This window comes from Anser anser, assembly GCF_964211835.1.
Source record: "Anser anser genome assembly, contig: HAP1_SCAFFOLD_109, whole genome shotgun sequence".
In the NCBI taxonomy this organism is placed as follows: Eukaryota; Metazoa; Chordata; class Aves; order Anseriformes; family Anatidae; genus Anser; species Anser anser.
In genome coordinates, this window is record NW_028154199.1 from 231,045 (window position 1) to 247,401 (window position 16,357).

Consider the following 16,357-nt stretch of genomic DNA (forward strand, 5'->3'; position numbering starts at 1 on the left):
CGTGACAGTATCTCCCCCAACATTCCCTTTCTCTTAAGCCAATTGATATTATTTTCTATCTTTTAGGTGGAGCTTGAGTGACTCCAGTCATGCGTATCTTGGTTGTGATTGGTAGAAATTACCTCGCTTGCGTTTAAAGGTACAGGCTCCGAGAAATTCAGAGGATGTGCTCAGTGAGGGGTGGTTGCACCTTGGAGGCGGGTAGCTTTTGGGATGGAGGGGTGCTTATAATGCCTAGTCATTTAAGGCAATTACTCCACAAGGAGAAGCAAGGAAGAGAAGGGATAAAAGGGAAAAAACAAGAAGGAGAAAACCAGCTCCAGACTGACCTATAGTAACCTTTTGCTCATTAAGGGTCATTAAGGGTTAACACATTAGAAATCACACCTGTCAAAATGCTAATCCTTGCTAATGTGGGATTCGGTGTGTGTCCCCCTCCTCCTGTACCCCCTCCACCCCGGTGTTCCTCTGTAACGCGCAAGCTCAGTAGAGATAAGTTAGGTGAGCTGTAATAACCAATCAAAAGGAGCCAAAGAGAGAGTTTTCACAAATTTCCTGTGTATGAATGACGGTGATTCGAGTCAGAGGTGTGCTTGCTTTGCGAAAGATAGCCAAGTACCTGACTCTGCAGAGTTCTGTAATTAATTATGTAATTAAAAGACCTTGGTGTGCATTCCAACTCTGGGTGAATAATTGGCGTGGTGCACTGGGCACGAACCTGCGGATAACATCTGTACTCAGTGTGATGCCTACAGACAATCCTTTACTGTTGGGACCTGCATATTTTTCTGTGCATTCAACACAAACCCTTTGGCACAACTAGTTCCCTACGTAGCTGCCAGTTCACCACTCAGTTGCACTTCTGAAGAGGAAAAGCTATTTCCATCTAATGTAGGAGCACATACTCTAAATGCAAGCTTCACTCAGCTGGTCATTTACTGCAGGACAAGATTTGAAAACTGTTGTGGAGATTCTGTTGGGTTTTCTGCTTACAGAAAAATTAAGTGCTAGATCGCCCTCTACTCCACTTTGTAGTGCTGCGTTTAATGGAGATTCAAAGAATTTCATTTGCTCCTCTGTTTATGGACAATGAGCTGAAGGAACAGGTACAGCACGTTAGCCTGGAATGCCTTCCCTCCCAACCAAAGTAAACTGGAGCTGTAACTAACACAAGCAGAAACAAGGCTTCCACGTTTTCAGCTGAATAAAGTTCCAACAAAATCATCCTCTGGGATTTGAAGCTTACTTCAAATTACATGCCAACAACTCTTTTCCCTGAAAGGTCTTGCCCAGTTCTTACGTCATAGTAAAGTGTGTACCTATAAAATTTACAGTTAACGTCTTCACTTAGTTTGTCCAATTTTTGCATTATCGCTCAGCTGTGTGCTCATTTATAAGTTGATGCATGTATACAAGCTGCTGCTCAAGTCCTACGTCTTGTTTGCAATTCTTTGTTTCCTTGTTGCCAGCCTATTGTAAAGCGGATCCCTGCTGCTACTTGCTCTAGAAGAAAAGGAATCATCGGTTTGGTTACCAAATACCCGCTTCTGGAAACCAGAAGTGTTTTGGTCTCTCTTCCCTTCGAATGACTCCACACCTCTCATCAGATAATGGATTGCTGACCTAGAATCAGAGAACATCCCAAGGTGGAAAGGGCTCACAATAATGAGCGAGTCCAACTCCTGGCTCCACACAGGACCACCCCAAAAGCAGAGCCTATGTCTGAGAGCATTGTTCAAACACTTCTGGACCCCCGTCAGGCTCGGTGCCATGACCATTGCCCTGGGCAGCTGTCCCAGTGCCCGAGCGCCCTCTCAGGGCAGCACCTGAGGCGCACGGGTCTCGGCGGGGCGGCCCGGGAGGGGAGGAGGACGGCGGGGCGAAGCGGCCGCTCCCTCAGAGCCGTCTCCCCGCCGCCTCGCCCGCATGTCGGGGCTTTTTCGTGTCGGGGCTTTTTCGTGTCGCGCCCTCTGGCTCTCGCCGCGGGCGACATGCCGCTCCCCAGCGCGGACAGCTTGCACGTGGGGCCTGCCCGCGGCGGCGGCGGGAGGGAAACCCCAACCGCAAAGCCCTCCCGGCAGGGAGAGCTCGGGGTGAGGGCCGGTCCGGCACCGACAGTAAAGACACGCCGGAGGAAACGCTCTGCTTTTAGCCGTGAGCACCGCGGCCAGGTTGAAAAGGCGTCACGCTGGAGCTCCGAGTTGGGCGGCGTTCCGAGGCCGTTGTGGCAGTTGTGGAGACGGCCTCGGCTGAGGTGGCGGCTGCTGTCGCTGCTGTCCCCTCTGTCCCCGCTGTTGCCGCTGTTCCCGGCGCCTGGAGACCCCCGGCAGCCCCCTGTGACAGGACCTGTGGCCCCGGGGAGCAGGACCTGTGGCCCCCGTGCCCGCCGCCTCGTCGGCCATCCCGGCAGCAATCCTGCCAGCACAGAATAGCTCACTGGCTTTACGTGCGTTTCAGGGTAAAGTGACGATTAACTTCTATTTCCTGGCTTGGGTGCTGCTTTATTCTTTAACGGAGCTTCAGGTTTAAAGGTTAAACTCAGTTCTGTCAAGGTTAAACTCAGTTTCGTGAATGGCATCTTGGACAAAATCTTAAGCTGTGATTGACTCTCTGCTTAACAGAGGCCAAACGTGTACCTACTGAGAAGCAGGTCATAGGTGATAAGCCCTCACAAATTAACTTGCTATCACAAAGTGACGCCCAGAAAAAGTGTATTCAAAAGCTAGCCTCATTATAGAATCACAACAAAGCCATCATGACTGGTGCAGTAGACAGTGAGGTAGAGGGTGAGCCCTGGAAAGACAGAAGTAAAGTAGCAGCGAAATGCAGGTACCTTTGTGCACACAAAGCAGAAAAGCGCAGGCAGTAAAGTAATAGTGCTCCATTACTAGCGTGAGCAACAATTATATATAAATCGCAACCATTATCTATTAGATAATAGGTAATAATTAATAGATAATTGCAAAGCTCCAAAAATGCAATAAATAACTGATTCCCCTCAGAGAATGTCATTTGCATTTTTATATTAAAAAGACTCCAGAGTTGTAATGGATTAAAATCCTACGAAAGTGAAAGAAATGGCATCAGCCACTAGTTCTGCAGAAGCTAAAAGTAATACTGATAGAGTTTTGATGGAAATTTTTCCTTTGTGTGTTTAGTTTGGGGATTCCTTTTAAATCATTCATACCAGCAATTTAGTTCTTAAAGGCCGTTTCTTTGAGATTAAGTGACAGGACTTCTACTACTCTTTTCTTCTTGGAATGCTTCTTGGTATTCTTACGTCAGCCAGAACATTTGTCTCTGCCGCAGATGAGAACAATGACCATAGTTAACAAGCCCAAATCTTCAAAGTCTAAAAAGCCATCTTCAAGGCGGTCTGGCAAATCCAAGAAACCGAGTACTAAAAAACCGATGTCACGCACCGCAAACTGGGGCCGGATACCACCTGCAGAAGATTCAAGCCAAGTCTCTGTGGCCCAAGGATGTGGAGGTGCTATTTATTGTAGATCCTCTGAAAAATCTAAGCCTTTTGCCCAAAGAGATCTAAGTAAGTGTGCGCTTTATCCTGCCTCTGTTTTCTTCAAAACAAAAGTAGAAAGTGCAGTTCTTACTTGTTGCACTGATAGAGAACGGGACTACTGTGAATAAAGACTTCCAAAGCGATTCTCCTAAGGCAACTGAAGTGACTGACGTTACAGAAATTAATTTTGATATATTTACAGTCGACAGAGAAATATGGGGAGCATTTTGTAATGCACAGATTCATCCATATCTTTTCTGTTTTGCAAAGAAAAGTGTTTGATTGTTGCTATTCACAGGTTCCATTATTCACAGGTTTTTGAATGCTAAGATTGCTCAGGAAAAGATCTGATATTTGTAGGGGTACCGTCATTCCTAGTTATTTGTTTTTACATTGTCCTTGCATTTATTACCATATAATTTCAAGTCTAAGTTTGTGGTTGAAGTTATAATAAGGAAAAAAGCATATAATAAGGAAAAAATTAAAATGGTTGACTAAACTTTTTTTTCCCAAAACGTTGTGTTGACCAGCCAATTTGAATATGGCGGTATTAAAGGTGTCTGCAATAAGTTTTTCTGTTTTGGATTGTAGCTAGTTCCTCTAGGTGCTCCCGCAGAATAGTATTTTTACTATGCCTATATATACTTTATATATTTACTATACCTATATATACTTAATACCTTTCTTAGAAACAAACAAACAAAATCTCTTTTTAAATATAACTTTCTTGCAGTTGTTAATGATGGAATTGCTCCGCCACAAAGGATTCTTTTTCCACCTGAGAAGATACGTATGGATTGGCAAGAAACACAAAGTGTTGGAGTTGGCCTGTACAATCTTGGCAACACGTGTTTTCTTAATGCTACTCTACAGTGTTTGACCTACACCCCCCCACTTGCCAATTACATGCTTTCTCTTGAGCACAGCCAGTCATGTGAGTACTTTCTAACAGTATTTTAAATCTGTTGGATAGCTGTGAAGGTGAAAGAACAGCAGTGATTCTGTGAGACAAACTTACTTGCCTGATTTTACCTGTAGAAGCTGGCTTTGAGCATTGTATTAGCAGCGGGCTCGGAATAGCATATGGAGTGCGTTTAATGCACCATGTGTTTTTTTTGTTTGTTTGTTTTTTTAAAAGGATCTTTTCTTGCTTCATGGGAATAATGAAGTGCATTGGACAGTAATGCATTTAATGAACATTTGGCATTTGGGCTATTTGGGCTTCCTGCTGCTAGAAAGGCAATAAAATTTAGGATGTTGGCATCATAGGTCTTTAGTCTGCACAGCCGAGGTTCCATAATGCACTACAATAAAGGGTCTGTTTGTTGTTGAACCAATTAAAAAAAAAAAAAAAAAAAAAACCTAGAAAGCAATATGAGCTGTTATGAACACGACTAGATTTTTTTGTGGGACTGAATTAAAATCTAGACTGATTTTGTCCTAAATAAAATGTTGTACTATAAAGTAAATGTTGTACTAAACCTGTATGCTTTTTAGGCTGGTATCTTTGTATCGATACCTAGAAATTTAACTGTTTTCTTCCTGTATATAGAAATCGTTTCAGTTAAGAATCCTGTTGAAAAAAGGAGGGCAGAAGTACTATTACATACATTACTGTAATTTTTCCTTTCTCCCAAAGGACTCGTAGCTCTGTATCATGAAGCTCACCTGACAGCACTGTGCTGAAAATAACCCACATTCTCTTAATGCTGTGTCATCAACGTCAAATATTCTTTCCTCATACATTTTGCAACCTGTGGAGTTCACATTCCTGTCAGCCTTTACAAACGTGACTTTGCAGTAGTCTTTTAGATTTCTCATCACAAAATGCACTTGAATACAGGCTTAATGGATATTTTTATTCTATAAAGTTGTGTGAAATGAAATGTTAGGAGGCTGTTGGGACAAGGAGAGTGGATATTGTATCTATAGTTTAAATGTTACTTATATGTTTGTTTGTAGTTATGTCTGTTTCGCTAGACTGGGATGCTTTCTTCTTTCACTCTTCAGGTCGTGAACAAGATTTTTGCATGATGTGCACGATGGAGACTCACATTAACCAGGCCCTGCGTTGCACTGTTGATGCCATCGAGCCTACGCGTGTTATCAATAATCTCAGTCGTAAGTGGCTTCAGATGTGTTTCTTTTTCAGCATCTTGTAATCTTCAAATAATTATTTGATGTGTATAAATGGTTTTAACACTATAAAGAAGAGAGATTTTAGAAACAGGAGAATTACTTCATTTTTAAATGAGGTAAATACTATCATCTTCTTATTTAGGAATAGGACAACATTTCCGTTTTGGCAGTCAAGAAGACGCACACGAGTTCTTGCGCTATACTGTTGATGCTATGCAGGAAGTGTGCTTGAATGGAAGCACCAAGTAAGCATAAACAAATTCACTTTTATACGTTCTCTAGCACCTTTTAGGCCTTTATTTACTATCAAAACTGAAAGTCTAGGTCATCCTTGGTTTTCATAAAACTCTTTGAAGAGTTAACTGTGTGCCTTAAATCTTCTGAGGTCTGATTATAATTTATTTCCAGATTGGACAGATCTTCTCAAGCTACCACCACCATTCATCAAATATTTGGAGGATTTCTAAGATCAAGAGGTACTTTTAAAAATATTCCTGTCCTTAGAACTGATCTGTGTCTTTTGTCGGTAGTAAAGCAGTCTGTAGTTTGTCTGAAGTAGTATCTATCGACAACTTGAATGTGGACAGTTAGTCTCCTTCACGTGTTGTTAAGCATTTATATTTTGCTTCCAGTGAAGTGCTTGAATTGCAAAGCAGTTTCGGATACGTATGAGGCATTTCTTGATATCACTTTGGATGTAAAGGTAGGAGGTTTTGTAAATATAATTCATGATGTTTAAGTACATGTATAACTTTCTAAATTAAACTTGTTTAACTTAAAAAACCAAACCACGTACAATGTTAAAATATAAGAGCTTGGTGGTGGTTAGAAAGTGGATTGGACTTTGTCCTTCTGTGGAACCCCTGTAAATAGTCTCCACGTCTGCATTGGGTTTAAGGGGAAAGAATTTTATTGTTGCACAAAGTATAATACTGTCACACTTCTTTGTTGTTCTACCTCAATATACATCCAATTGTTAGACTGCTGGATTTGTTGCCAGTATTGATGACAAAGCACACTATAGATGCTGTCTGCGTTACTGGAAAATGATTTGTTTCAAAGTAGAATGACTTCCAGGTGAGGTAAACGCTGAGCATGCTCTTTCTGCCTCCTTCTTGACAGTGCTCATAGTAGATCGCTTAAGTATGTATTAGTCAGGTTCTCTTATAAACTCCTAGTGCGTCTCTGGAATTTTGAATTTACAGTGACTTTACGCTCTTCTTTCTCGCTCCTCTAGGCGGTTTCATCTGTTACCAGAGCTCTAGAACTATTTGTGAAACCTGAAGAGCTGGATGGAGAGAATTGCTATAAATGTAGCGAGTAAGATCATTACTAATTATGTCTTAATACTAGATATTAGTTTTATATATTATATGACTTAGAGCGTAAGTTATCCTTTAACTTCATTTAGAAATAAGGAGACGCAGCTTTGTTGTTGTTGTTGTTGTTGCTTCATTTCGTAGTAGTGGTGAGCTGAAGCAAGGAGCTATGGAGAATGATTTGGAGTGGAAGGCAGCAGCAGGTTCCTGCAGGTCCCAGCGTTCACTGTGAAACAAAGTTAGATTGAGTGTCAGGGAATGTGAGCTGGCTCCGTGGTAATGAATGTTAGCAGCCTGTGCTGGCTCACTAAACAGCGTCTTGCACAGCTCTTGAACTGTGAAACCTGTCGATGTGGACTAATGCCTGAAATGAGCTCCCTTAAGCCTAACCCGTGCACAGGGAAAGCCTATTGAGTTCAGGCGCTCTCTGTGCTGATCAATATGTAAGATGTTTCTACGTATGTGAGAAACAATTGAACATTTGCATAAGATGGTTTGGCAAAACAAGCTGTTAGTCAAACATCCCCTCAGAAAAGCACAGAGTGCCCGGCTCAGTTCTGTAGGATTCATGCCTGACCCCTCTAAATGAAAAATGCAGTATCCACTTCTTGTTGTCGGATACTAAGGAAATTAGGGTGTCGAATCAAGAGCGTCCAATAGGTTATTAAAGCAATTTAATCCCAGGTTCGTCTTGGCCTGCGGATCCTAGAAAGCAACATGCAGCGTATTCAGGATTCTCATAACTGATGTCTGAGGAAGAGAAAGAACTGTAATAGCACCTCACATCTGAATTGCATGGTCTTTCCTTAATGTGCTCTTTGAGGTGTGATCGGTTCAGTCACACTTAAAGCCAGAATTTTCTGTCTTTTTGTGAGCTTAAAAGGAAAGGCCTTGCACATGTACAGTACTTTTTCCATTGCTGATAACTGTTATTAGTCTTATATATAACTCATTTTTAATATTTTTTGTTTATATTTTATAACTCCCTGGTAATACGCTTTCATGAGAGATTCCTGTTCCCGCTGTGCTCTGAGTTGTTGGTAAAACTTACCTTCTTCTCTGTATTAACAAACGTGACATGCAGTGCATGGGTTTATGAAAAGAAAAAACCAAACATATGATGCAAGTAAATATCATTCAAATAGCATAAGCATGCGTGAGACATTAAAAGGAGTTTGTTTTGGGGGCGAAAAAGAAGATGCTTTCAAACACTTGTCTCTGCTTGTTTTTAAGGTGTAAAAAGATGGTTCCTGCATCCAAGAGATTTACCGTACACCGTTCTTCCAACGTTCTCACAATATCACTGAAAAGATTTGCAGATTTCACAGGTGGAAAGATCAACAAGGTATATTAAGAATATACCTTAAGAATATAGAGAAATGGTCTGCTTTTATTTTCATTTTCTCTTTTTTTCACTTTTCTCTTAATATCAGTAAAGTTCCTGCTTGACAAGAAGCATAAACTTTCCTCTGAGAAGGCTAATTCATCAGGAAACAGTTGTCTGCAACTTCTAGTATTAAACGTTGCTTATGGGAAGACTTATTTTTAGTGAATCAAGAGATATATTCATATAATTCCAGTCTCTGTTTTTTGGAAGTGTTTTTCTCTGGCTAGTCTGCGAAGTACTCTGATATAATTTTTCTATCTTCTTGGTCTCTCTTTAGGAGGTAAAATATCCTGAATATTTGGACCTCCGAGCCTACATGTCTCAATCAAGTGGAGAACCACTCCTCTATGCCTTATATGCGGTGCTGGTGCATCATGGAATCAACTGTCGCACAGGACACTATGTATGCTACATGAAGGTAGAAGTCAACATCATTTCTAACAGGGTAAAAGGTTGTGCTGGCAAACCAGTTAAAGTGTTACTAGTAGTACTGTTTCTAGGCAAAAAGATTTTCTGAAATAATCCCAAACTTGAAAATGGGATCTTGTATAAAATCTTAAGCTGTGATTGACTCTCTGCTTAAGAGAGGCCAAACGTGTACCTACTGAGAAGCTAGGTGATAAGTGTTTTTGTACACTTATAAGTGGTCATTTTGTAAAGAGACTGCTGAAAAATCTGAACACTGCTGCTGCAGAACTCTGAATGGGGGGCTAGCAACTGTTTTAACTGATCTGGAATCTTGAGTTTACTTTTCAGTGGACAGGAGGAGAGTCTCTCAAGGCAAACAGAAATAACACCCGATACTCATGTCAACATAAATTTATGCTCAGAGTGTAGGTGTAGGAACAGCGTCGGTATGTATATGGAACATCGGGAGAGGAAACTATATCGGTATTTACAGCTTTTCTACTTCCTTGTCAGAGAGACGTTATCTCCAAATTAGAAATTGATGTATTTTGAATAAGGGCTGGTGGATCGGATTTATTCTTACTAGTGTTAATATTTGCTCTTGAATAGTACTTAATATCTGGTAACGCATCAATCAATCGTCAAAAATAAACTTAAAAATGTGTAAGGCTTATCTCGTTGGTCGATACAAAGACCAAGGTCTTTTCTCTTTTCTCTTTTTTTTTTTTTTCCCAGTATTGTTTTTCTGTTTTCCTTCTCACTGCAGTCTTGATTTTGTTTCTTGTCCCTTAAGTATGTTTTCAATGTGTTGTTGAAACATTTTCCCTTTCAATCCGAAAAAAGGAGCTGTCACTGGTGTCTGCAAGTTGAAGACTGGAGCTTATCCGAAAATCACTGAGCCCAAGAGCTGTCACCTTAGTCTTCCAATAGGACGGGGATGTCTTCATTTCTCAGTTAAATGCATTTTTCAGGTTTGTGTATTATTTTCTCAGGAACGGAAAGTGTGCGCACAATTTGCCAGTTGTGGGACTAGGAGTTCTCTTATTTCCTGTGCTTTGTTTAACCTGTCTTAAGTTTAATGGATAGCAATCAAGGTGTACTAGAAATCTGAAAACACTTTATGCTTTGTTCTCTCAGTCATTTTGGTATAACAAACTAGCTTATGGTTTAAACCCTCCATTAGGTTAGCATTTTCCCTAAACGTAACAAGTCCCTGTGTGCTACAGGAAGACAGTAACAAAAAATTAAGTATAGATATTCATCCTGTCATTATTCAGCTTCTGCCTATGGACACACAATTACGCTTATTTAAAGCGGTATCCTCTTGAAACCTAATCAGCATGTTAGAAAGGACTTAGTTATCGGCTTTTGTCCTGGAGGGCTGAGGTTTGGTCTGTTTTGTTTTACATTCAGCATTTCCTTTTCTAGCTTCCATTCCCCTGTTGTTTTGCATGAGGAAAACATGCAGCTTTACAAAGTAGAACGGAAAGAGATGCTTTTCAGTCTAACTTTTCAGTTTTTTGTAGGAGTTTTAAATGTGGTGGGTGCAAAACAGCATAAGTACTGCTGCCAAAGTTATATTCAAACAAGTATTTCTTGGAGAAGCAGAAGAAGCCCAGGGAGAAATAAATTTACAAACATGTTCTTCATGCTCTCCTTTCCCAAGATTTCTCTGAGATATATCCCATAGTCTGTGGGTTTTGAGGTATGTGGTTCCCAGGAGTGAAAAGGAGGGCCAAACAGCTCTCCTCTTGGATCTCAACGTGCCAGGGCTTTAGTGTACTGCCACTTATGGCTCCGCTTTTCACCTGGAAAAAGCGACCTCATGCTGTAAACTGAGGAGCCCTGCAATTGTTCTACTTGTTGTTCACTTGTGGTCACTTTGAAAAATACCAGCTAAATTACTGGCAAGACTGCACCCGTTCTTAAAAACAAACAACCCCCCCAAATCATCTGTTTTCCTCTTACAGGTAATTGAAGTAATCCCCAAAGAAGACAGTTCACTATCCATAGGCAAGTTTTATTTTTAAACATTTTCTACATTTTATACCTAGCCACAACTTAACAACCAGTTAACAGTTGGTGACAATCCTGTTCAGTGTTGAAAATGTCATTCTGGCATAGGAAACAAAGGACTTCATCTTCTTGCTTTACAGCTGAATGTCTTCTACATAATGTTTGGAGAAGTGAAATCTTGCAAGAGGTTTTCAAAAATTCTGCCCGGTTTGGATGATGAAGTAAATTGCCATAGTCAGTAGATTCTGGCACTGACAAGTTCCTTCAAGCTAAAGAGGGAGTGCGATTGTTGCAAAGCATGTCTGTATTTTGAGACAGGGACGACCACAAGTTTTAATCTTAAAATACGACATGGAGGGGAGGCTGGTTGTTCACACATTCTTGCAAACATTAATACAATCTGTCCCATTATCAAGAACAAAATTAGGGACTGAACGGAGGTCTTTCAAATACCAGTGTTGCAAAAATAGACTTTTTATGCTACTAATGTCAAAAGAATCCTGATTGTACTAAACTGTAAGTGTCTCTTCTAGCTGATAAATCAGGAACAGCACAGAAGAAAATGCGTCTGCTCTAATGCTCTTTGGGCTTCGGTGAATTCTCTGGCCAGCAGATGGCGAACTCGCTTTTTCTAAACCAGTCAAAAGTATAGGGAGAAAGTAAATGTCTTGCACACATTACACAAGTCCAGGGCATTGGGATCACTGGGCTACATGAGTGAAAGAGATGCACCCCAACAGTACCCCACTTAGATACGCTGCTTGAAACATAAGCAGGATAGGAGGGCTGTGCAAAGCAATTTTGGTAAATTGAGAAATTCATGTATTTCATCAAGCCTGAAGATACTAATTAGTTTCATGTGGGGGAAGGTCAGTCTTTCAAAGAAAAGAAAAAACGTCTCTTAAGCAGGATTTTCTGAATGGTGGAATCTAATCTGAAAAAAGGCTACTTCAGCAGGTTATTTATTTATTTATTTATTTTTAACTGTATTGAACCTCTCAAGTAAGCTAGGAGCAGACTAGGAACAACTGAGCACTTGTTAGAGTGTGCCTTTTCACCTGGACTCATGTTACTTTGAATAAATTAACAAGGATAGCTAGTGATAATTTGTGATTTAAGGAAATTCCAGATACGTGAGAGAAAGAGCAGCGTTAAAGCAGTTAAATTCCTGCTCTCTCTAATAAGTGCTCTCTCTAGCCAGTTTCTGAACGCTTCTGTTCTGTGGCTAGGATTTGGTCAGCTTGACCACAAGATCACTAGTAAAACAAGGATGCCGTCCAGTCAAACCTTCAAATGAATGTAACTTACCTAAGGTCTACCATTTGCTATCAAAGCAGGTAGCTTTGTCCTAATATTCTGTACAGTTGACCAATTTTAGCACGGAACTGAAATGCAGTCAGTTTAATGGGAGGGCTTTGGAAGCTGCCTTCAACAGTCAGTTCAGCCCTGTAGTCAGAGAGCAGATCAAGCCATGTGCAGGGTTGTGACTTCTCTCTTTAGAAAGAAAACCACTGAGCCAGACAGTTCCATGTTGAGTATCACAACAGGGAATGACATTTCTTCCCTTTGTCTTTCAGATGCAGAGCTTACTGATGGAAGCCTTCAATACTCAGACTAAACCTACCATCAAAACGGACGACCTTTTTACCATCCAAACCAACCATTTTTCCATCAAACCCAACAACTTGGGTTTTGAAACGAAACTGGTAAGCCACAAGTCCTTATTGAATCTATTTTTCAGTGAAAGGGTTTTCTCTGTAACCTGATCATTTAAACTGTTGTGCTTAAAAGAAGGTCACTTGCAAGAGCGGTTATAATCCATGCTAATCCATGCTCCGTGCTGTTCCTTACAGTCAGCACACCAGGTTCCCCCAGTGCGGTAACATGTAAGGGTGGAAGCCTAGGGAACACTCAGGTAATGCTGCTATAGCATACCCTGAAAGCCTCCTCAATGCTCTACAGTTTCTTTAAAATGTGAATGTTAGTTTAATTTTCCTAGTCACTTTAAGCAATTACTCCACAAGACCTTATTGTTCTCCACAACTCCCTCTTAGAGGTTGTAGCAGCGTGGGGGTTGGTCTTTCTCCCAAGCAGCAAGCAACAGGAGAAGAGGAATTGGCCTCAAGTTTCACCCAGGAAGGCATGGGGTGGATATGAGGAAAAAATTCTTCCCTGAAAGGATTGTGAGTCCTTGGAAGAGGCTGCCCAGGGAAGGAGTTGAATCACCGTCCCTGCATCTCTGCAAAAGACGTGTAGATGTGGTGCTTGGGGACGTGGTTTAGTGGTAGACTTGGCAGGGCTGGGTTAGCGCTTGGACTTGATGACCTCAGAGCTCTTTTCCAGCCTAAAGGATTTGACAATTCTATGGTAATAAGCACAAGTGCTGAGACACAGAGCTGACCAAGCAAACATAGAGACAAGGACAAGACATGAACCATGAGGATTCTTAACAGAAGAGTAGAGAAAGCAGCTAGAAATAGAAGATCTTTTTAGAAGAGAACTTTCCAAGCTAGAGAAAGAGGAAAGCATATGTGTGTAACTTCAAACTTGAACAAGAAAGGAAAAGCATGCTAAACACTGACAAGAAAAACACAAAGAAATATAAACACCAACACTTCAGACTAAAACTTCAAGAATGATTTGGCATTTGTTATCTTGTTGAGGTTTACGGAAGTTGCCAGAAATATTTTTTTTCTGGGGGTGAATCTGATAAATTATCTTAAATTTAACTGTCACTGACAAACCTGTGAGTCCGAGGAAATAGATACTGAGTGGTGTCCCAGTAGGCAGGAGGGCAGCGGTGGCTGTGTCACCCAGGTGTCACAATGGGCAGCGGTGGCTGTGTCATCCAGGCGTCACAGTGGGGCCGTGACATGGCAGCCCAGTCAGGATAAAAGGCCCCTGGTTGCAGGCAGGCCCCAGTCGGGATGGAAGCCCCTGGCAGCAGGCAGCAGAGGGCAGAGCAGGGCAGGACAGGGAGGTGAGTGCGCGATGGAGCAGGGGCTGAAGTGCAGTGCGAGCCTGAATGGTCCAGGAACCAATGTGGGGAGGAGATGCTTGTGTGCTCATCCCAGTGCAGAGATGATGCCTGGGTGCCTGAGAAGGTGCCCGCGGGACTCAGGAGCTGCTTTCTTGCTCGATGGAAGTTCTTGGCTATGGCAAGAAGAATCTGGGTGCTCCCCAGGCTTCTTAGCTGCTGTGTCCAGATACTCCCTGGGTGTGCAGGGAGATGCTTGGTTTCTCCAAGAAGACAGCTGGGTGATGCAGAGATTTTTTTGGATGTCTCAGGAAGATGGATTGGTGATCCTGGCTGTTTCTTGGTGGCTCCAGAGAAATGCTTGAGTGCTATTTGGGGATGCTTGTGTACCCTAGGAGATGTGGTTGTGTGCCCAAGGGAGAGGCTAGTTTGATCCAGGGTAAAGCTGTGTTTCTCCAGGGAGGATTTTGGGTGCTCCAGGGAGATGGTTGGGTGCTTTTTGTGTGATGCTTGGCTCCAGGGAGATGCTGGAGTGCTGTGGGGAGATGCTTAGTTCCTGCTCTTTGGTATCTGTGTCCCCTGGGGGGGTGCGTGCATGAGCACGGGGACATACTTGAATGACCCTGGTAGGTACTTGTGCAGCCCTCAGAAGCTCTTGGGTGCCAAGGGAGGTGCTTCCCATGTCCAGTGGGATGTTTGTGTGCCCCAGGTGGTGTTTTGGTGCCCTGGGGAGATGCTTGGGTTCTCCAGTCAGATGTAGGACTGTGGTGGGAAGGTTCCTGTGTGAGGTGCAATGAGGTGCTTGGGTATTGCAGGGAGGTGCTTCTGTGCTGCAGGGAGATGCTTGGGTGCCTGGGGCAGAGCTTTGTGTGATTAGGGGATAGATTTTTGTGCTCTAAGGTGCAGCCAAACATTCCCCAGACCATTCCCCATCTTGGGAGCACCCAAGCATCTCCCCAGAGCACCCAACCATATTGTACTAGGAGTACCCAAGCAGCTCCCCAGAGTACACGAGCATGTCCAAGGAGCATTCAGGCACCTCCCTAGAGAAGACATGAACCTCCCTAGGGAAAGAACCAGTCTCCCTTGGGAATACAAGCATCTTCCTGGAGCACTCTCCACGACACCCAAGCCTCTCGCCAAGGAACATAAGCACCTCTTGAAATCACCGAGATTTTCCCCAGGGCACACAAGCCTTGTGTTGGAGTAGACAAGCATCTCCCCAGGACACCTAAGCACTACATTCTACCTGTGAGGCATCATCCAAGAGCATTCCAGCACCTTCCAGGAGATCCCAACATCACCCTGAGCTCACAAGGTTCTGCCGGGCTCAGCCAGGCATCTCTCTGGAGCACCCAAGCATCATTGTAGGGCATCCAAACATGACCCTTTTAAGGACCCAAGCATTTTGGGTAGACCTGTGCGGTGCCAGGGGTTGGACTTGATCATCCTTATGGGTCCCTTCCAACTCGGGCTATTCTATGATTCTACGATTCCCCAGCAGCAGCAAAGCATTTCCCCAGGAACACGGCTATTTCCCTGAGGCACACAAGCATAACCCCCCGAGAACGCAAGCATCTTCCTGGAGAACCCACGCATCTCCCCACAGCACTCAGGCACCCCACTGCAGCATTATTGAAACATCTCCCCAGGGAACCCAAGCACATCCCAAGGTACTTTGACATCCGTCCAGAGCTCCCAAGCAAGTTCTTTCAGCATCTCGGTCGTTCAAAAAGCACCTCTGTGAAGCATGCAGAGACCTCTGTGGAGTACCCTAACTTGTCCCTGGGGTAGGAGAGGTAGATACCCAGGATCCCCAAGCATCACTCTGGTACACCCATCACATCCTTGGTACGCAAAAGCACCTCCCCGTGCTGCACAAGCAATTTGCTGAGGCAGCCAAAGATCTCCCCAGAGCACCCAGTCACCTGCGTGGGATATTCAAAAAGCAAAGCGCGGACAGAAAAGCAAAGCAAAAAAGGTCCAAAAATAAAACAAAGCAATGCAATGAATATGTACCTATAAAAAAAAAAAAAAAAAAAGGACAAAAAAACCCAAGGAAAGCAGGGCCAGGAAAAGCAAAGTAAAGCATGTCCAGGAAAGGCAAAGCAGTGCAAGGCAGAGCAAAGAAAAGCAGAGCAGAGAAAGTAAAGCAAAGCCATGGCAGGAATACAAAGCAAAGCAAACCAAAGGAAAGCACGGCCTGAAAAAGCATGGTCAGGAAAGGCAACGCAGAGCAAGGCAAAGCGAAGCAGTGCAAAGCGAAGCAGTGTAAACTTGTACAAGGAAAGTCCCAGCAGTGCCAGGAAACGTACAGCAAAGTAAAGAAAGCAGTTTGAGGCAAGGCAAAGCAGAGCAGAGACAGTAAAACCAAGAGGTGCCAGGAATAGGAAGCGAAGCAAAGCACGACAAAAGAAAGTGTGGCCTGAAAAAGCAAAAGAAAACATGGCCAGTGGAGGCAAAGCAGAGCAAGGCAAAGCAAAGCAAAGCAAAGTAGCACGAGGAAAAGCAAAGCATTGCCAGGAAAGACAAAGCAAACAAAGCAAAGCAAAGCAATCTGAGGCAAAGCAAAGCAAAGCAGGGGCAGGAAC

General features: G+C 42.9%; 1 protein-coding gene across 2 annotated transcripts; it reads left to right on the top strand.

Moving 5' to 3' along the window:
* The first annotated feature begins 863 nt into the window (after window positions 1-863).
* Window positions 864-10,472, top strand: LOC310890372 (ubiquitin carboxyl-terminal hydrolase 42-like). Of its 2 annotated transcripts, XM_083852723.1 has the most exons (11): window positions 864-2,458; window positions 3,310-3,547; window positions 4,254-4,454; window positions 5,531-5,641; window positions 5,802-5,904; window positions 6,068-6,135; window positions 6,292-6,362; window positions 6,897-6,979; window positions 8,212-8,323; window positions 8,643-8,783; window positions 9,617-10,472. In XM_083852723.1, the coding sequence occupies exons 2-11, from the start codon at window positions 3,310-3,312 to the stop codon at window positions 9,641-9,643; spliced, it is 1,155 nt and encodes a 384-aa protein (XP_083708849.1). In that variant the 5' UTR covers window positions 864-2,458; the 3' UTR covers window positions 9,644-10,472. The 2 variants fall into 2 exon arrangements, with proteins under 2 accessions (XP_083708849.1, XP_083708848.1); XM_083852722.1 differs by having other exon boundaries at window positions 8,643-10,472.
* The last annotated feature ends 5,885 nt before the right edge of the window (window positions 10,473-16,357 follow it).